Source organism: Manis pentadactyla, chromosome 3, assembly GCF_030020395.1.
Source record: "Manis pentadactyla isolate mManPen7 chromosome 3, mManPen7.hap1, whole genome shotgun sequence".
Taxonomy (NCBI): Eukaryota; Metazoa; Chordata; class Mammalia; order Pholidota; family Manidae; genus Manis; species Manis pentadactyla.
This window is the reverse complement of record NC_080021.1, coordinates 217,541,107-217,564,618: the sequence shown is the minus strand read 5'-3', so window position 1 is coordinate 217,564,618 and position 23,512 is coordinate 217,541,107. Positions and strand designations below refer to the sequence as shown.

Here is a 23,512-nt window from a genome sequence, read left to right as displayed (position 1 = left end):
TCCATGTTTATAGACATTGTGGTTTCTGCTGCTTGTCACAGTATTCTGTGGGCCACTGAATGAATTGTAGTGGCAGTTTTCTTAGTAGACAGCTGAGAGGAAAGGTGTGACAGTGCTTCAACATGTGAGCCCTGGAGGGCCACAGTTACCACCCACTTCCTAAATCTCAGACACATGCCTGGGAGCCCATGGTTGACCATATCACAGGGGCAGGGGTGAATCGCTGCTACTTTCAGGAGCAGAAATAGGCTAACTGAATCTGATGAGAGGACTAGGTTATTAACTAAGTGCTGGACATTCTGAGGGTGACCACACTGTTGGTCTCATTATTGTATGTTGCGTCACAGGAGTAGGTAAGGTTGTTTTTCTTACTGTGGAAGTAGAGTGTGCATCAGTTTTTCAGGCATTTTGTTGGTACCAGAGTTTACAAAAGAAAGAACAGCATTGCATACTTAAACACTAACAGAACAATGTACATTGAAGCTTAGTTCTGAACCAGGTTTTACACAAATAATTGTTTCTCAACTCAGTAGGATTTTTTAATCTCTACTTATTCTGATACCTGTCCACATACATCTATCTGACTATAAGAATTGTTACTTTGACCAAATCCCATCCTGAATATGTCTCAATGTGCTTAAATCATGTTCTAAGCTTCAACTGCACTGCAAAGCAGTGTTCTTTCTGGCAGTTTGTGGTATCTTGGATATTGTTTGTTTCTGCTGTTGTCTAGATTTGAGGTTCACCCCTAACATTTACTAAATATTATTCTGTCACATAATAAATAATGGTTATTTTATAGTAGAAGTAGGCCTACCGTAATTAAGAATTTATAGACAACTGGATATTGATTCATCTTTATTCTCTTAGGTTCAAGGACGCCCACAAAAAACACAGAGTATCATCGTTTTGGAGTCCCATGTCGTCTGCTGCACCTTGAGCACCAGTGGTGGTTTATTGCTCGAGTCTGCTTTTCGTGGGCAAGGGGGTCTCCCCTTCAGTTGTGTCATTGTTGATGAGGTCCGTAAGCAGTCAGCCATCTGCTTTGACTAGGGCTGCGGGGACTGTGTCTTAAGTGAAGCATGGCTGCTGAGCTGTGACAAAATGGTCTTTCTGCATTTTATTTTTACCTGCCACATTTTGTGTGTTCTCTTAGATACCCCCCTCAGTTAAAAGTGCTTTTCCAGTCTTGAGGTTATAGCCTTAAGGATTCCTGATTGCTCCTAAAAAAAATCTCTTCTGAGGATTATCTAGCTCCTGCTTAGAGGATCTCAGGTTACCTTGTTGAAGCAGTTTTGTATAACTGGTCAGCTCTGAGCCACAGTATTTTCAGCTAATACCCAGCTTATTCATTTTGCAAACATTTGTTGGGTACCTACTGTTTGCCAGAATGTAGAGCCAGGAGACAAAAGAGATGGAAAATGAGATACAGAGTATCAATGTAGGAGATCCAAGATTCAGTATTCTCCAAAAGGAGGGAACAGAGAAAGTGGAAGTGATGAAATAACTGAAGAAAACATCACTGAACTAAGAGGCACTCAAGTCTTGGAACTGAAGAGGCCCACTGAGGAGTGGGGGCGGGGGCACAGTCTCCAAGTGCCTTCAGGTGGTCCAGCAGCAGCCAGGAACACAGACAGGAAGTCTGCGCCTGCCAGCTTGGCAGCTAGTTTGCTAGTGGTGGTGGCACCTAAGTGGTGGCAGAAAACACCTATGGTTTTATAAAATTGGTAAGAGTGTTCTTGTTGCAATTGTTTTCTAACCAGGGAAAATCCTTATTTTTGATATTTGATGAAAAAGAAGATGATGTGGTACTTTTCTGAATGGTTAGAACTTTTATGAATTAGATAAATTGCGTGAATGAATAAATAACAAGGATAATTAAGACTCTTTCTCCATCCTGTACTTTCTCTCCAAGGCTGGGCAGTCTTCTGAAGTTGACACCCTTACTCCGCTCATCCATCATTGCAACAAGCTTATCCTAGTAGGAGATCCTAAACAGCTCCCTCCCACTGTCATTTCTGTGGTGAGCCTTTTCATATTCATAAAAAAAGGTCTGAAAACACCTGCTTGTTCATAATTGTGTTTATGTCCAGGTATGACAGGAGCAGTGTAAGTGTCAGAGACCAGAAGACAAAACAATACCATATTCCATGTGCATTGGGCTGGCCTTTGGTAAAGGCAGTGTGCAACTACTTAAAGGGCTGTAACCTGATTTATTTCAATTATATAAACACCAAAACTATAATAAAAGAAGCAAGGAAAAGTTTCCTAGCCTCCAGATTTATATTTAATAAATATGTACAAATTTGAGGAAAACATTAAAAAGGGAAATTATTTTTAAAATACATTTCTAGTTTTAGAATCCTTTACCCTATAATACAAGAAAATGTCTGTGACCCTCATCCTCTTAAAGTGTGGGTGACAGGAAAAGAAAGGAGACTGTGGACTCTTCTTGTGGGAAGATCAGCACCTTGATTGTGATCCTCTCTACTTTTTTTTTATCTCAGTAAAGGTGACTTCAGAAATACACACCAGAATCAGGATTCAGTGGATGTTTTGTGTAGTCCGAATAGGTCTAGACTGTGGTTTAGCAATTTAATAAAATTCACACAATTATTTATACAAATACAGAGTAGTGCCTGTATGAGCAATCCCAGAGCACAGATCATTTTCAAACATTCCTGTTCATTTATGAAATGAATGAATGAATGACTGCAGTTTTTGTTGTCACTGGTTTTTGGCTTTGGAATGAATTGCTTACAGTGACAGTGTAGTTCTTTGCCGTCTGAGCACATATGTGATCAGGTGGGGCATAACCCCACACCACCTGAGTGAGAGAGCCTGCAGCAGTGCTGAAGGCTGTTCGTGAATAATGAAGAGCCAGCTCTGGAGTGCATGTCTTTAAGTAACACAGTATTTCAAAAATTTACTGATTTAACTTGTTGAAGGGCCTCAGTATGTAGGTGTTGTTGATGGGCCTTACCTCACTGCCTCCTTCAGTAATTGATAAAAATGGCAAAAGTGGAAAAAAGCCATTCAGGCTTTTTATTATTATTGGGGAAATGTTACAGGCTTACTGAGGAAAATTTAGAAAATAATTACAAGGTTAATTTCCTCAACATGCCTTTCTGATCACCTATTTCTAGGCATAATTACTGTGAACAGTTTAGTAAGTATTTTAACATATTTTCCTGGGCATTTGTGTGTTTGTTTATTCATTTCTTTAAATTTATAGAATGGCACCCTAATTCAGGCACTGTTTTATGTGCTGGTGTTATGACAGTGAAGAAAGCAGACCAAAATCCCTGTCCTCGTGGAGCTTACGATCTAGTGGGTAACATACAGTAGCTAAGTTAATAAAATATGGTGTGTCAGGCAGTTGCAAGGTTTGTATACAGCGTATGTAGGTAGGTTTTGGCTTTGTTTAAAGGTTACGGAGTCATTCTGTGCCAAATTTGTTTTTTCTAATCAGTAAATAGATCGGGCATATCCTTCTATGTGATGACATATAAAGCTCTGTCATTTTGTAGGATAGACATTTTTTTCTGAAAGTAGATGTGTTACCTCATATTAAGTCCTTTTCTTTTTTTTTGCCACAGAGAACATTCAAAATGAGGTCTTAGCTAATTTGCGTACATTCTGGGGGATGTAGATGAAGTTGCTAAACATCTGCTAAACTTAATTTATTTTATTGAGTCACACAAACCTGTTTGAAGTCACATGTATAATAATCTGTTATTTAGGAAGTGATGCCTTTTTTCAGTCATAGTTTGTGGGGCAGGTTTATTCAGATCTTGCAGGTGTATCTTCAACAGCCATGTCCTAACATTGCTCATCAAGATTCCATCATCTTAGTACATTTTTCACAGCACATTTTTTGCTCCTAGATTATTTAGTACCTTTTGAATCTTTAAGATGTTGCCACTGAAGTGTATCTCCCAAGTCACAGTGTCAGTGCTCTCTAGCTGTCATCAAGGTCACTGTTGTCCACATTGCAGATTGTACCCATTATTGGCTTTATGAAATCATCTTAGTCTTTTCTGTCTCCTCCGCCAGAATATAAGTTCTGATCTTTTTCAACTTAGCAGTCTCAGCACCCCAAATTTGCGATGATCAGTATTTATTGGATAGATGGACGGACGGATGAAGGAATTGGCCTCTAAAAGGCGTTTGCAATGACACTCCATGTTTGCATTAGGGAGAGCACACTCCAGAAGTAATTGTCACCATCCGTGCTGCATTTCTTTGCACCTCATATCATTGATTCTTTCATGTGGCCTCCCTCGGCATCAAAATAGCTTCAGTTGTGGTCATTCACAAGCTCAAAGCTTTTCATACACATTATGTGGGTTTTCTAAATAAAGAGAAAATAGCTCAACTTTTACAGTCAACCTATGTGCCTTTTCAAGGGCTGGAGTCAAACACCTTTCTCTGAATCTTTGATTGTTGGTAATCTTACTCCACCTAAACTTTGCCATGCACATATTAGAGCTCAGTCATTGTTCTGGGGAAAACATAAGCAAATTCTTGGAAATGACTTTTATGTCCCCTAGCAGAAAGCCCAGGAGCATGGCTATGACCAGTCAATGATGGCTCGCTTCTACAAGCTGCTGGAGGAGGACGTGGAGCACAATATGATTGGCAGGCTGCCCATTGTACAGCTCACCGTTCAGTACAGGATGCATCCAGACATATGTCTCTTCCCTTCTAATTATGTTTATAACAAAAGCTTGAAAACAAATAGGTAAGCCCCAGTCATTGTTTCATAGCTCATTTGCAGGTTTAGCTGCTTAGGAAGAATTGCTGTTTTACTGTGGTCTTAAGTCTTATCATAAAAAGCATAAATCAAAGGTTTAATAGTTTTCTCTCATTCTAAAAGTCACATTGGTTGCAGCAAATGCAGATAAGCAAAAAAGAAGGGGAAACACTCCTCATATTTATACTACCCTGAAATAGTCACTGGTAATATTTTGGTATATGTACTTCCAGGCTTTGTACTATGCATATCTTTTTTTTACATTTTCTATTTTTAGATTTTTTTGGGAAAAAAATCACACCATATTCTACATAGTACAGATCTTCCTTGATTTATAAAGAGATTAAGTCCCAATAAACCCATTGTAAGTTGAAAAACATTTAATACTCCTAACTACCAAACATCACAGCTTACCCTTGCCTACCTTAAACATATTCAGAACACTTACATTAGCCTGCAGGTGGGCAAAATTGTCTAACAGAAAGCCTGTTTTATAATGAAGTGTTGAATATCCCACGTAATTTACCGCGTGCTGCACTGAAAGGGGGAAACAGAATGGCTGTCCGGGCGCAGAACAGGTGTCCGGGTGTTGACTGCTGACCAACATGGCGCTGCAGCTCGCTGCCTTGGCCCAGCGTCACCAGAGAGGATCATATCGCCAGCCCAGGAAAAGATCCAGATCCAAAATGCAAAGCATGGCTTCTACTGAACTCATATTGCTTTTGTACCATTGTAAAGTCAAAGAATCACAAGCCGAACCATTGGAGTTACGGACCATGTACTCTTTGGCTCTTTTCTCTTATCATAAGTAACTTCCCAGTTGCAATTGTTGTATTCTAATTAGATAGGTCACTCTCCCTAGTACTAATGTATAAATAAAGTCCATTTTGTACCTTTCACTAAAGCACATTTAAGTAGAAGAAAGTCTTTCCTTTCCCCTTACTTTCCCAGCTCCCTTCTCCCTCAGAAAAAGTAATAAGAAAATGTTTCTTGTAACTTGACTTGTATTCTGAATGGTGGCTGCTTTCTTGTAGACTGACTGAGACCACGCGGTGTTCATCAGACTGGCCGTTTCAACCTTACCTTGTGTTTGATGTCGGAGATGGTTCAGAAAGACGGGATAATGAGTATGTTCTCCGCTTTCTTCAATTCCTAGTGATGGGTGCAGATTTGTTATCTTTGTTCATGTTTACATTAAAAAAATTTTCCATACATACCACTCTGCCTATTGCCAAGGCACAGTCATTTTCACTTAAATGGCTGATATCTTCTTTTCTGTCATAAATTGCTGATGTTGTTCTCCATATATTTCAGCCTTCTAATCTTCATAGCTGTGTAATGGAGATATTACTTAACATGTGGTAAGCACTTGAGTGAAATACATGCTGAGATCCAGCTGTGTCTAAAACAGACATGGCCCAGTGCAAAGTTGCTGTGGTCTAATAGGGGAGACACATTAACCAGGGAATAACCAGGCAATTAATTATTCCAGGTGGGTTAAGTGTTGTAAAGGATACAGACTCAGTTAAATTAAGGTGTGAGACAGGGTGGACAGTACTTCTAGCATATTGGATTGTGAATACGGGCCATGTTCAGGTGGTCTGTAGCACAAAAAGGAGCAGTGGCTGCTAAACAACGTCAAAGGACAGAGTAGAGGGTAAACAGTCTGGAGGCTGCGTTTGTTGGCACAGGAGTTCTCAGTAAGTAGGAGGAAATACAGATGCCACCTCTGTGCTGTCCTGAGCAAGAATCAGGCATTAGTTCAGGTACAGAAGTGGAGGGAGGGAACATTCAGTGAAGAAGTCAGAAATACACAGAAGCAGTTGGCTAGAGGGCTTGCAGTGCCAGGAGGGTTGAAAAGGTTGTAGCAGGAGCTGTTGGAATGGAGTGGAGGATTCAGAGTCCTTACAAAGAAGGCCACACAAGTAATGTCTTAAGAGAGAGCCAAGGAAGATAAAGATTCCAGGAATTGGGGAGAGAGTTAGCTGGCTTGGTTGTCTGTTCAGTAAGTCATTAGGATAGTGGGTACTTACGGGTTTTCAGGTGAGGCATAACGTGGCCTTGGGAATAAAGGTGCAGTGTTGGTGCAAGGTAATGAGGGCATGTGTTTCATTTGGGAGATGAGTGAGGAGTACAGGGTGAGGTCGATGGGGCTGTGACCCTTTGCCAGGACCCCATGTTGTTCTCTGGGGTTGACGTCTTCTCTGCGCTGAATTTAGTCTCTGTGGTTGGCATTCCCTTGGTGGTGTGGTACGTGGTCTGCAGAGCCAGTGGTGGGGAATTAAGGAAGATAAGACATCGAAAGCACTTTTCTCAGTATGTAGAACATAGTAAATCCTTAATGTTATCTATTTATAATTCATATATTCTTATTCTAAATTCTTTGTTCTTACTGTGCATCCCTGTTTTAACAGATGAAGAAAGTAGGGTGTAAAGTACAGTTGATTCCAAACTCTTCTCTCACAACCTCACATTTCATTGGGCAGTTATTTTTATATTTATTTGTATGTATGATTTTTAATGGTCTTTATAGCAGCCTGTTTGAGTCACTGCTGACTGAGTAAAGATGAAACCTACCTCTCCTGCCCTTTACTGTAATGGAAAACAAAAGTGGAACTTAAGTCAGCCATTGGACTGCTTTGGTTTTGATGTGTTATTGTTTTTTCCATCTGATTTAGCTCATATGTAAATGTTCAAGAAATAAAACTGGTAATGGAAATAATTAAACTTATTAAAGACAAAAGAAAGGATGCTACACTCCGAAACATTGGCATAATAACCCATTACAAGGCTCAGAAGATGATGATTCAGAAGGATTTGGACAAAGAGTTTGGTAGAAAAGGGTGAGAAATCTATATTTTTACAGATATTTCCAGTTTTTCTATTGAATTGAAAAGAAGAAAGGTGACAGAAGGAAACAAGAAAAGCAGCTGTAACTCTGGGGAATGGTCTTAGACCAGGGTAGTGCAGCACAAGGAACTGGGACGCTGGCTTCCATAGACTTGTGCTGGGTAGGGAATGGTCACACTGGAAGCTTCTGTAGACCAAGTCCCTCCTGTCCATTGGAATGTTGTCACCATTATACTTGGCAGTGAAATTGACTGAGAGATTCTACAGGCCTTTGCCTCTAGTTCCATGACTTTTTAGTCTGAATTCTAATTCTAGCAAGACTCATGAAGTCACATTTTCACTTAAATTATTTAACCCTTCTAGTGCTTTTATGTATAGGATGAAGATCTTATTTTTGTTTCCTTTTTACCTCAACAGTAAAATTAAAGTTCAGATATTGGAAATCCACCAACTCAAAAATTTCTTAACCTAGAAGCATACAAACTACTGAAATTGATTCTAGAAAAAATAGAAATTTGAACAATTAAAAGTAAAGTTTAAACAGAGTTAGTAATCAGACACTTCCCAACAAAGAAAAACCCAGGACCAGGCTTCACTGGTGAATTCTATCAATCACTAAAATAAGAATTAATACCAATCCTTCTCAAACTTTTTAAAAAAATAGCTCCTTTTCTAACTAATTTTATCAGGCCAATATTAACTTATACCAGTCGAGGAAAGATATCACAAGAAAAAAACTACAGACCAATATTCCTTATGAATATAGATGCAAAAATCCTCAAGAAAATAGTGGCAGCTGAATTCAGCAGCATATAAAACATCATACATCATGACCAAGTAGGATTGTCTCAGGAATGCAAGGTTGGTTCAACATAGGAAACTATCAGTCAGTGTGATACACCCTATTAATAGAATAAAGTGAAGAAAACCCACATATCATCTAAGTAGATATGGAAAAGCATTTGACTGAAATCCAACACCCTTTTATGATAAAAACACTCAACAGACTAGGAATAGAAAGGAACCGCCTCACCCTTAATACAGGGCATCTGTGAAAGACCCATTGCTAGCATCACAATTGCAGATAAGGCTAAAGGCTTTCCCAAGATTAGGAAGGATGCCTGCTCTTGCTGCTTCTACACAGCATTGTAAGAGGTTCTAGGCAGGACAATTAGATATGAAAAAGAAATAAAAGGCATCCATATTAGTAAGAAGTAAAACTATCTCCGTCAATCGTATGGCCTTACATAGGGGAAACCCTAAAGAAGCCACACACAGACACTATTAGCCCTAATAAATTAGTTCAGGAAAATTGTAGGATACAGGATCAATATACAAAAATCAGTTGTATTTCTATACAGTAGCAAAGAGCAATCTAAAAAAGAAATTTAAAAGACAATTCTGTTTGTAATTGTATCAAAGAGAACAAAATACATAGGAATAAATATAATCAGTATAAGAGTTGTACACTGAAAAGTACAAAATGTTAAAAGAAGTTAACACCTGAGTAAATGGAAAGACACTCTGTTCATGGATTGGAAGACTTATATTGTTAACAAGGCGCTGCTCCCCAAATTGATCTACAGTTTGAGTGTTAATGCTGTCAAAATTTCAACTGCTTTCTCACAGATGGACAAGCTTAGTCTAAAATACACATGGAAGTGAATAGTTTAGAACAGTAAATAGCTTGGGAAGGCTCCCACTTCCCTGTTTAAAAACTTAGACTGCAAAGCTACTTATCAAAATTGCAATACTGCTGTAAGGATAGACCTGTAGGCCAGTAGACCTCGGAGTCCAGAAGTAAACCTACACTTGGGCCAGATGATTATCAACAAGGGTGCCAGACCCATTCAGTGGGGAAGGACAGTCTTTTCAATAAGTGGTGCTGGACAGCGGGATGTCCACATGCAAAAGAATGAATTTTAGTCCCTGTCTCACACCACATGCAATAATGAACTCAAAATGGATTACAATCCTAAATCTGAGAGAAAATTATAAGGAAACAATGGTGTAAATCTGTATGACCTCAGATTGGACTTCATAAAAATTAAAAACGTGTGTGTCAAAGGACACCATCAAAAGAATAAAAAGATTTCCACAAAATGGGGAGAGACAGATGGTTGCTGACTTACCACAGTTCAAGTTAGGATCTTTCAACATTTGGTAGAAACCACACTTCAAGTTTTGAATTTTTATCTTTTCTGGGCTGGTGATAATGTGGTACAATTCTCATGATGCTGGGTGATGGCATCCGAACCTCAGCTCCCAGTCAGCCATGTGATCACAACTGATGATCCACAGCTGACCCATGACACCCTTTCTGCGCCTGGACGGCTGTCCTGTTTTTCCCTGTCAGTGCAGCACGCGGTAAATTACGTGAGATATTCAACACCTTATTATAACATAGGCTTTGTGTTCAGTGATTTTGCCCTACTATAGGCTCACGTAAGCACCCTGAGCATGGTTAAGGTGGGCCAGGCTAAGCGCTGATGTTGGGTAGTTTAGGTGTATTAAATGTGTTTTCAACTTAATGATATTTTCAACTTACAGTGGTTTTTGGGATGTAACCCCATCTTAAGGAAGATCTGTTCTTGCAAATCATATATCTGATAAGAGTCTCATATCCAGAATATAGAAAGAATTCATATAACTCAATAATAAAAAGATAATTAATCTAATTTTTTAAATGAGCAAAGGATTTGAAGAGCATTTTTCAAAAGAAGGTAATAAACAGACGACCAACAAGCACATGAAGGATGTTCAATATCATTTGTCATTAGGAAAATGCAAAGCAAAACCACAGTGGGGTACCCTACCAAGATGATGTAGTCCAGAAAAAACAACAGACAGTAACAAGTGTTGGCAAGGATGTGGAGAAATGTGGAACCCTTATACATTGCTGGTGAGGGTGTAAAATGCCAAACCACTTGGTGAAATAGATTGGCAGTTAATTAAAAAATTAATCATAGGAATTACCATATGATGGAGTAATTCCATTCCTTTCAGGTTATACCTGAAAGAGCTGAAAAAATGTTTACCCAAAAGCTTACACGTGAATGTTCATAGCGACATTATTCATAATAGTCAAAAAGTGGGAACAACCCAAGTGTCCATCAATTGTAAATTGATAAAATAAATTGTGTATCTGGACAAATATTCAGTCATAAAAGGAATGAAGTACTGTTACATGCTACAACGTGGATGAACTTTGAAAACATTACGCTAAGAGGCCAGAAACAAAAGACCATATACCTTATGATTCCTTTAATATGGAATTTCTAGTATAGAAAAACCCATAGAGAGAAAAAGTAGATTAGTGATTGCCAGGGCCTGGGGGGAGGGGGACATTGAGATTGATGCCTAATAGGCACAGTTTCCCTTTAGGTTGGTGGAAATGTTCTGAAAATTGAGAGTGGTGATGGCTGCCCCACATAGTGAATGTACTAGAAACAAATGGTATGCTTGAAAATGGTGAATTTTATGTTCTGTGAATTATATTTCAGTAAAAACATGAAAAAGCTCCTGAAAAATACTACTTTATAAGTGTGTATGTTTAATAATTATCTTACTTTTCCCAGTAAACATGTCTTTCTTCAATAGGCCTGCAGAAGTCGGTACTGTGGATGCCTTTCAGGGTCGCCAGAAAGACTGCATCATTGTTACGTGTGTCAGAGCAAATACCATGCAAGGCTCCATTGGGTAACTGTCATTACTGAGTTCTTGCTTGTTTATAATCCAGAGCCAGATCTGTTTCCAACCACCCCTAGAGAATACCATCATTTATTTATTGTCTTATTAAAAATACTATGTTATCATGAATGTTTCTTTTTCACGTTGTGAAGTTAACCCATTGGTAAGTCTGCTTCTCCTGATACATTGGATGTTGACCCATATCCCAGTGTGAATCTGTTATTTTACTTACTAAGTGAAGTAAATCATTGGATCAAGTGCATTTTGCAGGGCCTTGTTTCTCTCCATTATATGTCATAAAGTGGTTTTTCCTCTTGTGTTTTCCTGCTTTGGATAAGTTTGTTAACCGTAACTACCACTGTCAATTTACTTACTAAAGATGCAAAGGATCCTGTAATGGATGACAGAAAACTCGAGTCTCAGGGCCTTGAGGCTCTAGGTAATTATTTTGTCCTTTTCATGAAAAGCAGATGGAATTTACAGATTGTAAATGTGTTTGTTCTTAAAGAGAATACTAATTTATTTCTGCCCCTCCATAGAAATAGTCTGAGTGTGCAAGTGGAGGGCAGTTATTTCAGCACCATTTGCAAATAGATCATTCTTTCCCAACTATTTTGAAGTTTCACCATATGCCAATTCTATTATTTCTGAGCTCTTTTCACATTGATGCATTTGTCTTGTGTTTGGGTATTTCTGCACTGGTTCCACAATATTTGAATAATATCAAATATATTTAATCTCATATCATATTTTTTAGGATGTTTTTAAGGCTTAAAAATCATACTGTTAAAATTCCCAGTGTCTCGTCCAAGTCAGAATAGGAGATTGACAAATCACTTTGAAGGAAAACACCAGGCCTTTTGTTCACTGTTTTAATGGCAGTCGCCTCCTTGCCAGGCACCCTATGTTGGGGACAAGAGTGGGAAAGTCCTGTGGTTTTAAAGTAGAAGGAGCCCAGGAAAATCTGTCAGAACTACTACTGTGTCTCACCTGTTCTGATAGGCTCAGTCATTCTGTAGAAAGAAGTTAACTTCTTTTGTTTTGTTCGCTTAGATTTCTGGCAAGTTTGCCAAGATTGAATGTCACCATCACACGAGCCAAGTACAGCCTCTTCATCCTCGGACATTTAAGGACCCTGATGGTGGGTACAGCCGTGGGCCCCAGAGAACCCAGAAGGTTGCCCGTTGTTACTGATAGTGGGCTAAGGTTCTGTGTTTTGTTTTCCATCAAGATGGAAATGATTTGAGGGTTACAAATAGCAAACATACTCTCCGTGGTGGTTCTGTCCTCCAGCCACAAGAACTTGTACACATGTAAGCTGCTCACCTCGGCCCAGATATCCACAACACCCTCACAACACCTTTCTTAGAAAATTCCATGTACATCATAAGATTATCAAGAAGACCTACAAATCCATACGTGTAAAGTGTTAGACAAGTTGTTGGCACTTGGTAACACTCAATAAACGTGGCTGTCACTGGCCCCACTTAATGGCAGAGAGGGAGGGAGCGTGTGTGTGCCCTTAGGATAATGCCGCCCGCTGTCCCCTTGGTGGGTGCTGTGCAGGCTCCTCTGCAGGACACCTGTGCCTCTGGGGGAGGTGGCAAGCGTACACTTTCAGTGAGCAAGTAGTGCTGCTTAGCTCAGGGCTATCACAGCTAGCTAAAGCGTGTATCTGCTGCTTGTCTCATTGGGGTAATAACTTCCCGTTTTCTAATTCTCCGTTTAACAAAGTCAAGCTTAGGAGAGGAGCCAACTCAGTAGATTGGCCCTGTTTTAGTTATTACCTCCAGAGGGCACCCAAGTACAGTCTTTCTCATCCAACCCCTACCTAGACCTGTGGTTTCCACCTTCTCTTGGTTGTGTACCCTGTTGGATGAAGTTTTATAAGCTGTGTACCCCCTATTTTTAAGTAGATACTGAAAACTTTTTATCATAAGTTTATTTCTAAATACTGACATTTTAAAATAAAACTGTTAAATCTATTCTGTGGTTCTTTAGTGTATCCCATGAAATAGGAGAGCAGCAGTATTCTACTTTTTGAAATTTAATTTCCATTCATACTTGTTTAGGATAAAATTCATGGGGTAATTTATTTTTACAACTAAAGCCTTTCTGTTAACCTCATTATCACACTTCTCTGCCACAAAAATGTATATATAAAATGAAAGATTAAAAAATTGTTTCTATAATGGGGGAAATTGTTTGAAGGGTGCATTTCTGTACTGCTTTTTGCAAATTCCTGCGACTGTAGTTCCCTTAGAATGAAAGGTCTTTAAACTATTTTTCCTGTGATGGTAAGAATCTGATTGTTACAAAATAATTTGTCAATTGACTATTTGTTAGTTATTACTTGTACACAGTTGAATTTTGATAATGTTTAAATGTGAAAAGTAAAATGTTACTAGCGCTGTGTCTTTCAGTGATGCCCTGATTAAAGGAGCCTTGCAGGCACCCTTATTTTTACTGCCCCCTCTATGTGGCTTGCATCCAGCAGTTTCTATTGGCCTGGCATGCACTCTGTGCCCAGATTTAGGAAGAGTGAGTCATTGTGACTGTGAAGGACGCATAGAGGGGCCGGAGAGCTGAGAAGGAAGTGGGGCCGGGAGTTGATTCCCTGGAATGTTCTTAGGGAAAGTCTGTGTGAGCCCCAGGGCATAAAACGGATTGAAGACTCTGACCTGCAGCTGTGGCACAGACAGTGCCTGCATGCTGGGAAGCCAGTGCTAACACAGGGAGCTGGAAGGAAGAGAATTTAGAAACTCCCAGTTTATCACTTGGGCCTTCAGCTTTCGTTGTCCTTGGGTCCTTTTTTTTTTGGTTGTTTAGCCAAAAGAACTAAACCTTTTCTCTTTCTCCCCTTTTCTTCTCTTTCCTTCCACCTTTGTCCTTTGTTGTCTCTCATGCTAAGTCTTCCTTCTTTCTAAGTAAGTTCAAGTTCTGGTAGTTGTAAAGAAGCAGTTTATTGCTGAGGAAACTCTAAAGGGATGAGGGGGCGAGATGCATCAGTTTTCTCTTTTCCTTCACTGTGCTCTTCATGAGGTGTTTCTCTAGAAAAGAGAGTGAGTGGGATGATACCTTTGGAATAGTATCTCAGTGGATTCAGTTCGTTTAACTCTTTGGAGTTTGGGAGGCCTTTGAGAATTTGTTGAAAGCTATAGACCTCTTTCTAGAACAGTGATATGCACTCAAACGTTAGGGCTTCCTGAAAAGAAACTAAGCCTTCCTGTTCCTGCATGTTGGCCTGACCAACAGGCAGACAAGACTCTAGGCCAGCACGGCCAAGGGGGACTTGCCTGCATGATGGCGCCAGTCTGTTCCTGCACTGTCCAGAACACTAACCACCAGTCATCTGTGGCCACCGAGCACTCATAATGTGGAGCTGAGGAACTGAATCTTTAGTTTTATTTCATTTTAATTAATTGAAATGTTAATAGCTACATGAGGCTACTGGCAGCTGGTGCAGATCCACGTGGCAGTGGACTACCATGTAGCGTGAGTAACAGTGGTTGAAGTGGTGGAAGAGCTCATGGTGGTGACCAGTGTTCTTTTCTGGTAATGTGGCTTTACTGTCCTTACATGTATATTTTGGCCTTGTCTAGCAAGTAATGGATTCTTGAGAATCCATTCATGAAGTATGTATACTTATTTGTTTGGAAATGAAAGCTGGAACCTCATGCTTCTCAGGCATATGAGCCTTTGTCTGGGCTGTAACTCTCTCTCTCCTCTTTAAGGAAAATGAGCATTGGAATCAACTGATTCAGGATGCACAGAAGCGCGGTGCCATTGTTAAGACCTGTGACAAAAACTACAGACATGATGCCACAAAGATTCTGAAACTCAAGCCGGCACTTGAAAGAAGCCTGACTCACCCCCTTGCCATCACCCCAGAGGCGCCCAGGTTCCAGGGTGGCTTGCCTGGCAACAGGCTAGGCAGTGAACTTGCCCATACATCGTTTGCTTCTTCCCCGAACTCTGCACCCTCGGACCCCAAGGGAGCCACTGTTACCATCCCTGCTCAGGGTCCTGAGAGGCCTCTCCTGCAGGACCGGCTGCGAGACCCACGCCTGCTTCGGAGGATGGGCATGGACCGCAAAGGGCAATGCCTCCAGGAGCCACAGCCCTTGAGCCCCCAGCAGCCTGGAGCAGCTCCTCCCTTGCAAGAGCCAGGCTTTCCTGTGAGTCACCAGAATCTCGGGAGTGTGCAGCCGTCCACTGCCGAAGTAGCTCCTCTGAGCAGCCACAAACTTCCCGGGCCGGGTGACCCTCCGGCTGCTAGTACTGAAGCTTCCACAAGTAAAAGAAAACGTGGCCAGGAAGAAAATCTCAGCCATCGAAGAGAGACCAGGGCTTTCAGTGAAGGGGACCAGGAAAAGCATAGCTCTGAGAGCCATCACACAGAGAGGAACTCTGGCTGGGACAAGAGGAGACTGGAGGAGGATAGTTCAAAGAAAAGAAAGCTTTTATAGTGAAGGCCAAATGACATAGACTTTCAGCCATAAGCGTTATTGCAGACTTAAGATAACCAGCTAAAAGGACCATTCAGATAAGATGATTTTTTCCTAAAAGGAGTTTGTGTGCTATTGGAAAACATGGAAAGTGCATCCACACGCCTGAGCCTGTGGGTCATCTTCTGTACTTTTTTCAGTTGCAAAAGCTTTCAGAGGGCGTTTGTGTATCAGTAATCTGTCCTTGAAGCCGGAGACTGGAAATGTTGATCTCCTGTTCTGTAGAGAAGAAGGTCAGACTGGAGTGGATGTTGTAAAAGTTAAAATGTATATTTGTATAGCAAATAACAAAATCCTTTTAAAATTTAATCTTGACCGCCTTTCTTTCCGCTGCTTAAAATGTTAATCATTTTCAACAGAACAAACTTTATATTAAAAAAAAAAAAAGACTGCAGGAGGGCAGGCCCTTTCAACCATTGTTAGGTTAGGACAGACAGATCTCTTCCACAGCCCGGGGAGTTTAGAATAAGCTGAGTTAGGGCTGGTGGGTCAGATGTCTCTCGTTCTGTTTAAAAAACAACTGGTGTCTCTTGAGAGAAACTTGAGAAGCATAGTTCTGTTCAGTAAAGTTCTACTGGTGGTGTACTTTTTTTAGGTGAGGTACCTTGGCATAAGATGTTACATTTCTGTGACGAGTTCATCTCTACTTTAGTGAGCATATAGTTCTATAACATTCTTACTGTCCTTGAAATAGAAGAGTATGAAATGAAAGACTAATTCTTGAAGTGTCATTCAGATGCCCCCAGTGTATCATGAGCTTCCCGTAACCTGGTGGGTTACCAATCCGGTGGTTGCTGGGTGTTAAGAGTGCTGGAGTGGCTCGGTGGGAACCACCTCAATTGGGTTACTTGTGAAAGCTGGCAGACGGCTGGGAGGATCCAGCAGATTAACTTTAGGTGCAGCCTGGGAAGCTGTATGTCAAACATCTTCCCAAGGGATTCTGGCAGCTTGGGAACTGTGAGGACAGGCCAGACGCATGTTAGGAAGAAGCACCCTATGAAAAGAGAAGGGTAGGAGAGGAGTATCGTTGTTTAGAGTTAAGAACCAGAAAGAAGTTGACAGATTGCCTCTGATCTTTGGAACCTGTCTGAGCGGAATACACCTCTGTTGTACAGTATCTGGTCAGAGTGGACTGTGCTTCTGTGAAAGGGGAATGGCCATGGGGAGTGCAGATTTGAGATGGCCAAGGGAGTGGCTCCCTAATTTCAAAGTCCAGTTTCCAAACCACACAAAATGAGTTGAGAGCATTAGACGTGACAGTGTGTATCAGTAACCACTGACAATCGTTAGAACCAGTGGCTTGTAGTGGGTGCTGATCTGGGTGGGGAAACAGCTCCTGGAAAATGAATTACACTATTTGAAATCTTTCCTGTCATCTGCTTTTCAAGCAAAGAGTCCTCTGTGTTAGAAATTCTACTAAAGCAGACAGTTAAGACCTTTAAAAAATGTTTGGTTGCCAGAAGTTTAAACATCTCCTGCCTCGTCACTCATGTCCCTTGCACTGGTGTCCAGATGCCCGCCTGCTGGCAAGCACACGCTGTCACTGAGGGCGCATGCACTTCTCCCCGCAGAGTGAGCCCTGCTCTGTTTGTGGGTGGGGAGCCCATCCTTGGCCACATGGCATGGGAGCATGGGCTGAGCCCCACTGTGGGTCGGGTTCCGTAAGCTTCCTGTGCGTGCTTGTGGCAAGGAATCTCATGAAGTTGACTTTCCTGCTGTCTTGGTACAGCACTCTGTTTAGCAGATACTCGCAGTGGTACAATTTAGAGCATCTAAAAATTCCGTGAGCTTATAAAGGAGGCATGACAAACAGCTGGGGGTGGGAACTTCTCCCTCTGCTCACCTGGCACTTGAATTGAGGAAAAAGTGTCCCCAGGATGCAGACATTGCTGCCACACCCAATGTGTTTCCAGGTAAGTGTGATGCTGTTCTCACACATGTTCACTTGTTGGTTCACCATCCATTGAGTCTAATGACGAAATTATGGGCGAGCCACATAATCCTTTCTAGTGAGCAGGCCTTTGTCCCAGCAGGAAAGTCAGACCTGACATCGCATTTGAAACCATTGTTCAGTTGGTAAAAGCGTTTACATAAAGCATCTCACATGTGCAGTGTAGCCTCTTGGCGTGGCCGTGCTGTCATTGGTAGCTAATGTGACTGCACGGCGAGAAATGGGGCTCTTGGCCTTGTCCTTTCCATGGCGTAGAAGGAAGCGCCCTGCCTTTCAGGATGAGTTCCTGCAACATGAATATATTCTACATAACAGGTTGTTTTACTTCTTTGTGTAGAATTTGACTTGGATTTATTGTGCATGGTTTACTTAGTGACATGTTTTGTGTATTAGGAGGAGCAAATTTGATAAGTACATATGAACCTCCTGTAAATGAATTTTATAACTAAAATGTACCAAACTATTTTTTCCGATTAATTGGGCAGGCAATAATTTTTTGCCATAGCTTTGACTTTATGTTCTGAATTCATAGCTAGGGTTTGGAACAATAGCCCTGTTGTCTTTGCTAAAACCTAAATTTTAAGAGAAGATGGCAGATTAAAAATGAAAACAAAACTGACATGGGTTAGGAGTTAACATATTACAGAATTAAGGAATGACATACTAGACAGTGTGTTTTGTCTGCCATTTGATTCATTTTATTCAGTCCCTTCCCACAGCTCGCCCTGCTTCCCAGCTCTTTGGAGCCTTACTGGAAGTTGGGGCCAGTTGGTGATGATCAGTTACATAGTGAAGTTTGGGCCAGCAGGAATGCCTGCTCACCCTTAGGCAGAGATGGGGGTGAGAGGAGGGGCAGGTGGACAGAAACCTGGGAAAGGAGCTCTTGGCAGCAAAGAGGGGCAGGTGGACGGCTGCATCAGCAATGGCTCACGGTCACAGAGGTGTCCCGTTTATAACAGCAATGACCTGAGATCAACTCTTCCATACAGTGCTTGCTGCTGTGTCCAGGGCGAGCACACAGACAGCCTCTCTGGGCTGCTTGCTCACTCTGGGTTTATGCACAGTTCACCTGGGACGTAAAGACGCATTTGGGAGTTAAGAGTATAATCAGTCCCTTAAGTGCCCCTGTGCATGGGTCAGTAGTGGGGAGAGACCTTACACAGAATTTATAGTGTGCAGCACCGTAAAGGCAGCTTCTGTACACAGGGGATCCCTCCATAACTCTCGAAGGGCCTGAGCTATTGTTACCCTGTCCTGTGCAGGAGGCGTTTGCCAGGTGAACGGGCACAGCCTATATGGCATGGGCTATGGGGTGTCCTTTGTGCCTGTGCCTTACAGCTCAGGCTCTGCTGTGCAGTTGCCTTTGTTTTTAAGCAACATTGCTGCAAGTCAAATTGTTAGATGTACTTTTCAACCTGAGGGATGGCCTTTGGGAACTTTGGACAAATTCTCATTCCTGGGCTCTACCCTGGAATTTCTGATTTAATGGGTCTGGGGCCTTTTAAAAAAACAATAAACTCTGAAGCTTAAACTTGCTCTCAGGTGACTCCATTGAGCAGCCAGCCCTGAGGCCTGTTCCCATGGGGTCAGGAGGAAAGAGGAGCAGCCCCGGGGCCCACTAGCTATGCCTGTCTGCCTTAGTGCTCTTCTCCCTTGCTGCCTGGCACAAGGTGAGGCCCACCAGAAAAGCCACCTGGGCACCTTTGCTATCATTCAGAAGGAAGTTCCCCAGGGCATCACAGCCAGGGGAAACCGCTCAGGGGCCTCTTGCTGCCAGCAGAAGGGGAGGACTCTAAGGCCGTGCGCAGTCAGGGAAGACCCACAGTGGGTCAGCGTGACCAGCGAGGTCTCCAAAAGGCAGCCGGCTGGTGTGTGCCTGGCCTCCAGGCAAGAGATGCCCGACTGGCTGTCCTTGAAGCAAGAGTCCCATCTCGGGCTCTGAGTTTAATCAAAACACATGGTAGAGTCTGCTGGGATCCTTGACCCTGTACATGACCTCAGTTCTCCCACCAAGACCACAGTGTGCCTGCTGTCGTCATCACCATTGTCTAGATTTCATAGCGAGGTCAAATGGGTGGAAGGACCCGTCCAGAGTGAGAGAGTTGAGAGATGGCAGAGCTGCAGCTCTGTGTGCAACCGCTGCAGTCAGTATGAGCGCAGCTGGATGCCAGGTTGGCCTGCAGACCCAGACCAGGCCTGGGGGGAGGTGGCCTGAGCTTGGCAGCTGTCCTTGTCCACACACTGGTCACAGCCTCCATGGGCTTCACTCTCTTACCTGGAAAGATAGTGAGGTTTGAGTTCTCTTCTGATTCGTTTCACCAGTAAGTTCCAAAGTCCCAGGCCCCGATCCTGGATGTTCCGGAGAGGAAGGGCTGGAAGAGGGGTGGCTTTCTGCCTCAGCCTGTTCAGGCACTGCCACAATACCACAGACGGGTTTATAAACAACAAACAGTTATTTCTGACACTTCCGGAGGTTGGAAGTCCAAGAGCACGGTGCTGGCAGACTCGGCGTCCGATGACAGCTGGCTTCTCACTGTACTCACACGGCAGAAGGCTCAAGGGACTCAGGTGCCTTTAATAAGGCCACTAGCCCCATTCGTGAGAGGGCCCCCCGCCCCCATGACCGAACCACCTCCCAAAGGCCCCGCATCCTAACACCATCACCTTGGGGGGTAGGATTTCAGAATATGAATTTGGGACGTGGGCACAAGCATCTAGTCCCTCGCAGTTTGTAAGCTGTCAGCCTGGGTAGGCTGAATCCCAGAATTCCCTGTATTTTTTTTTTTTTAGGATGGGCCACTTTGTATTAGATTTGGAGAATAGAAAGGAAGCTGCAGCCCTATTGTTCATAGGCTCAGAAGGTTGGGTCAGAGGCACTGGGTGCTGTGAACACTGTGTGCAATCTTCTGCTGACTTGCTGGCCCAGGTCCCCCCTTCCCCCCCTTCAGCTTCACTGAGGCCTGGGCATGGTGGGTGTCCACTCCGCAACATGGGGCTCCTGTTCTCGTGCAGCACACCCACACCTCCCTATTGCAGGCAGACTGACACGGGCTCCAGCTTGTCTGCACTGCCCACTTTACAACTGCCTGCCTGCACCCAAGGAAGGTGATGGTCTTAGGGGCCAGCTTAACCAGCCCCCACAACTGCACAAGGCCAGGTCCTTGAAATCAACACCTTCCATTCAGTTTTCACAGCGTCTTGGCTGCTGTGGTTGAACTCTCACAGATGTGGGATATTGGGCCCTCCAGGACGGTCCCTTCCTCCACTGAATGAGGCCGACCTGTGTAGCCAGCTGGGTATGGGTACTGTGGAAACAATGGCGTGTGGGCCTTCAAGCCAGTTCTGTGGGCAAGCCGGCTGCCACGCTATGTGGACACGAGAATCTCTGCGGGGAGAGGGTCTCCTGCCAACAGGCAGTGAGGGTGCCGTCCTGGAAGTGGACCCTGCAGCCCCATCAGGCCTTCGGGGTGTGCGCAGCCTGGCCGACACCCTGACCACAACCTCAAGAGACGCCCCGATCAAACTCCTGAGCTGTGTCCCATTGGAATTCCTGACCCCTACACCCCTGTGTGAGCTAAGTGACAGCCTAAGAGACACCTGTTCCCCCAACAAGTCAGTGCTTTTCAGCCAAGAATGAGCTGGGCAGACGGACAGAGCATGTGCTCTGCACAATAGGCAAGCTCGCTGGGGAGGCAGGAGAGGCTGAAAGCTTCAGGGTGGAGTAGAAATTGGCATCCAAAAACTGGGTGGGCGCCCTGAGGAAGAAAGAGCACGGAGCCTGAGGGCCCATGGGCAGGGCTGGCAGCGATGGTGGGGGGGCTGACTGAGGCCGGCGGACTCCAATAGAGGGCGGCGGGAGCCCCTGGAGGTTTCTGAGCACCCCAAAGGCGGTGACTGGAACACCCCGCACCTAGCACCCTCCTCTCAGGGATCGGGGTGCAGAGACTGAGCCCACTGCAGCTTCCCAGCATGCCTCACCCCCAGCACTGGCAGGATGGCAAGTAACGGCCCCTCTCGAGGGCACGGGAACAGAGCCCCAGGAGAGTTATCAGTCATTTTGGACCCTGCCATGGAAAATGTTCACCGCATTATGGTACTGGGGCTATATTGCTTCTGTACATGTGTGTGTGTATGGACAGACCACATACAAATTGGTTTTTTTTTTTACAGGAAAAATACCTTTGAGGACATTGACCAAAATGCTAACATGGATTAGGTAGATTTGTGTAAATACCCTTTTTTAGAAGTTTTAGGTTCACAGCAACATTGAGAGGCAAGGACAGATTTTCACAGCCCCCCTTGCCCACTGGGCAGGTGTTGGGGTTTGGGGTGGGGAGAGGAAGAGAGAATACCAACCCCCTGATGCTCGCCGGCGCTCACTTGACGCGGAGCACTGGCCAAGCACTCTGCACTGTTTGTCACGTGCACATTCCCCAGGTGAGAACACAGAGGCCCGGGGACACTGAGTGGCTTGCCCAAGGTCATCTGGGTGGTGAGGACAGCTTTGACTCCAGTGTCGGTGCTCTGCCGCCATCCCTTTGCTTTGGGAGCCACCCTCCCCTTCAGTGGGAGAAGTGTGGGCGGCAGGCCAGCTGTGAAATGCACATGGGACAGGCTCCAGTGCCTTTAGTGGCAGCTGCAGGGCACGGCTCCCAGGCGTCCCGGGGCTCTGGGCCCCATTCCAGCTGCTCCTGTCAGGTCCTCGGGGCCACCTGCCCAGGCAGCAGAGGAGACATCTTCTGGCCAGAAGTCACCTGGAGGGCTGCTGCCTCAGGTGCGTCCACCTGGCCTTCAGCCTCAGGGCTACCCTTGCAGGACAGCGTGGGTCTGGGGGCCTGGCCAGAGGGGCACAGGGGTGGCACAGTGGCCACATCTGGCAAGGATCTGGTGTCCCACTGCCAGCAGACATGGAGCTCTGGGTGGCAAAAAGGGCAGTAGGTGGGGGCAAAAAAGATGAAGGGTTGGGGTTTTGCACATCTTTTTTATTTGAAAAGACCTTTAATATATAGCATATATTGCCAAATTTTATAAAGCAGGCTAAAGAAAGGTGCATATGAGACCATTATTAGTAAAAAATAAATAAGATAGAGGGAAAAGGTGGTGCCTGTGTGGCTGAGTGTTATAAGCTTGGGTTTTTGCCCCAGAGTGATTGGACTTGCACCCTGGACTTGCCTCTGCCTGGCTGTGTGACTCTGGGTGGTTTGCTCACCCTCTCTGTGCTGGATAGTCATTTCTTTGTGCTTTGCTCTGGTTGGGAAATGGGAACTGACCTCCGCTGATGGAGTGGGATATGTATGCTGGACACGAGGGCGTGGGCACATGATGGGGGCCAGAGGAGATGCCAACAGGAGGCAGGCCTGGCCAAGGGTGGTCGGCAGTGGTGGCGCTCTGGCCAGCCCTGGCTCTGTGCATCTAGCTCCCTGACATGTGCTTGTGGGTCCCACAGCCCTTCAAATAATCTCTTTTTCTGCTGAAATCACCCAGAGTTGCTTTCGGGCGCTGTGCCTAAGGACACCTTTGGAGAGTCTGTGTTCTCAGCTGTGAAATGGCTGTTTTAACGGAGCCCACTCCTCAGCCTCATCGCCAGGGTCCTTGAACTAAGGGTGTCAAGCCTGGGCACAGTGCTCAGCACCAGCCTTAAATGCCAAGGAAAATCATCTGCGTGTGGGTTGATTTTATGGAAAAGTACTAGAAATGTATATCAGAAAATATTAACAGTTATTAGCTCTGGATGGAGGATTGTGGGTGATTTTAATT

The 23,512-nt window shown here is 43.8% G+C and overlaps 1 protein-coding gene across 5 annotated transcripts in view; it reads left to right on the top strand.

Moving 5' to 3' along the window:
• SETX (senataxin) overlaps positions 1 to 16,113 on the top strand; it is a 99,049-nt gene extending 82,936 nt beyond the window's left edge. For 4 of the 5 annotated variants that reach the window (XM_036913476.2, XM_036913475.2, XM_057499159.1 and 1 more), the window contains 8 exons: positions 871 to 1,020; positions 1,916 to 2,023; positions 4,554 to 4,744; positions 5,791 to 5,883; positions 7,435 to 7,599; positions 11,207 to 11,305; positions 12,350 to 12,437; positions 15,031 to 16,113. In XM_036913476.2, coding sequence (XP_036769371.2) covers positions 871 to 1,020; positions 1,916 to 2,023; positions 4,554 to 4,744; positions 5,791 to 5,883; positions 7,435 to 7,599; positions 11,207 to 11,305; positions 12,350 to 12,437; positions 15,031 to 15,765 — 1,629 coding nt within the window. In that variant the 3' untranslated portion in view covers positions 15,766 to 16,113. The remainder of the gene's footprint in view (positions 1 to 870; positions 1,021 to 1,915; positions 2,024 to 4,553; positions 4,745 to 5,790; positions 5,884 to 7,434; positions 7,600 to 11,206; positions 11,306 to 12,349; positions 12,438 to 15,030) is intronic. The other variant, XM_036913477.2, reaches the window with a different exon arrangement.
• Positions 16,114 to 23,512: the final 7,399 nt, after the last annotated feature.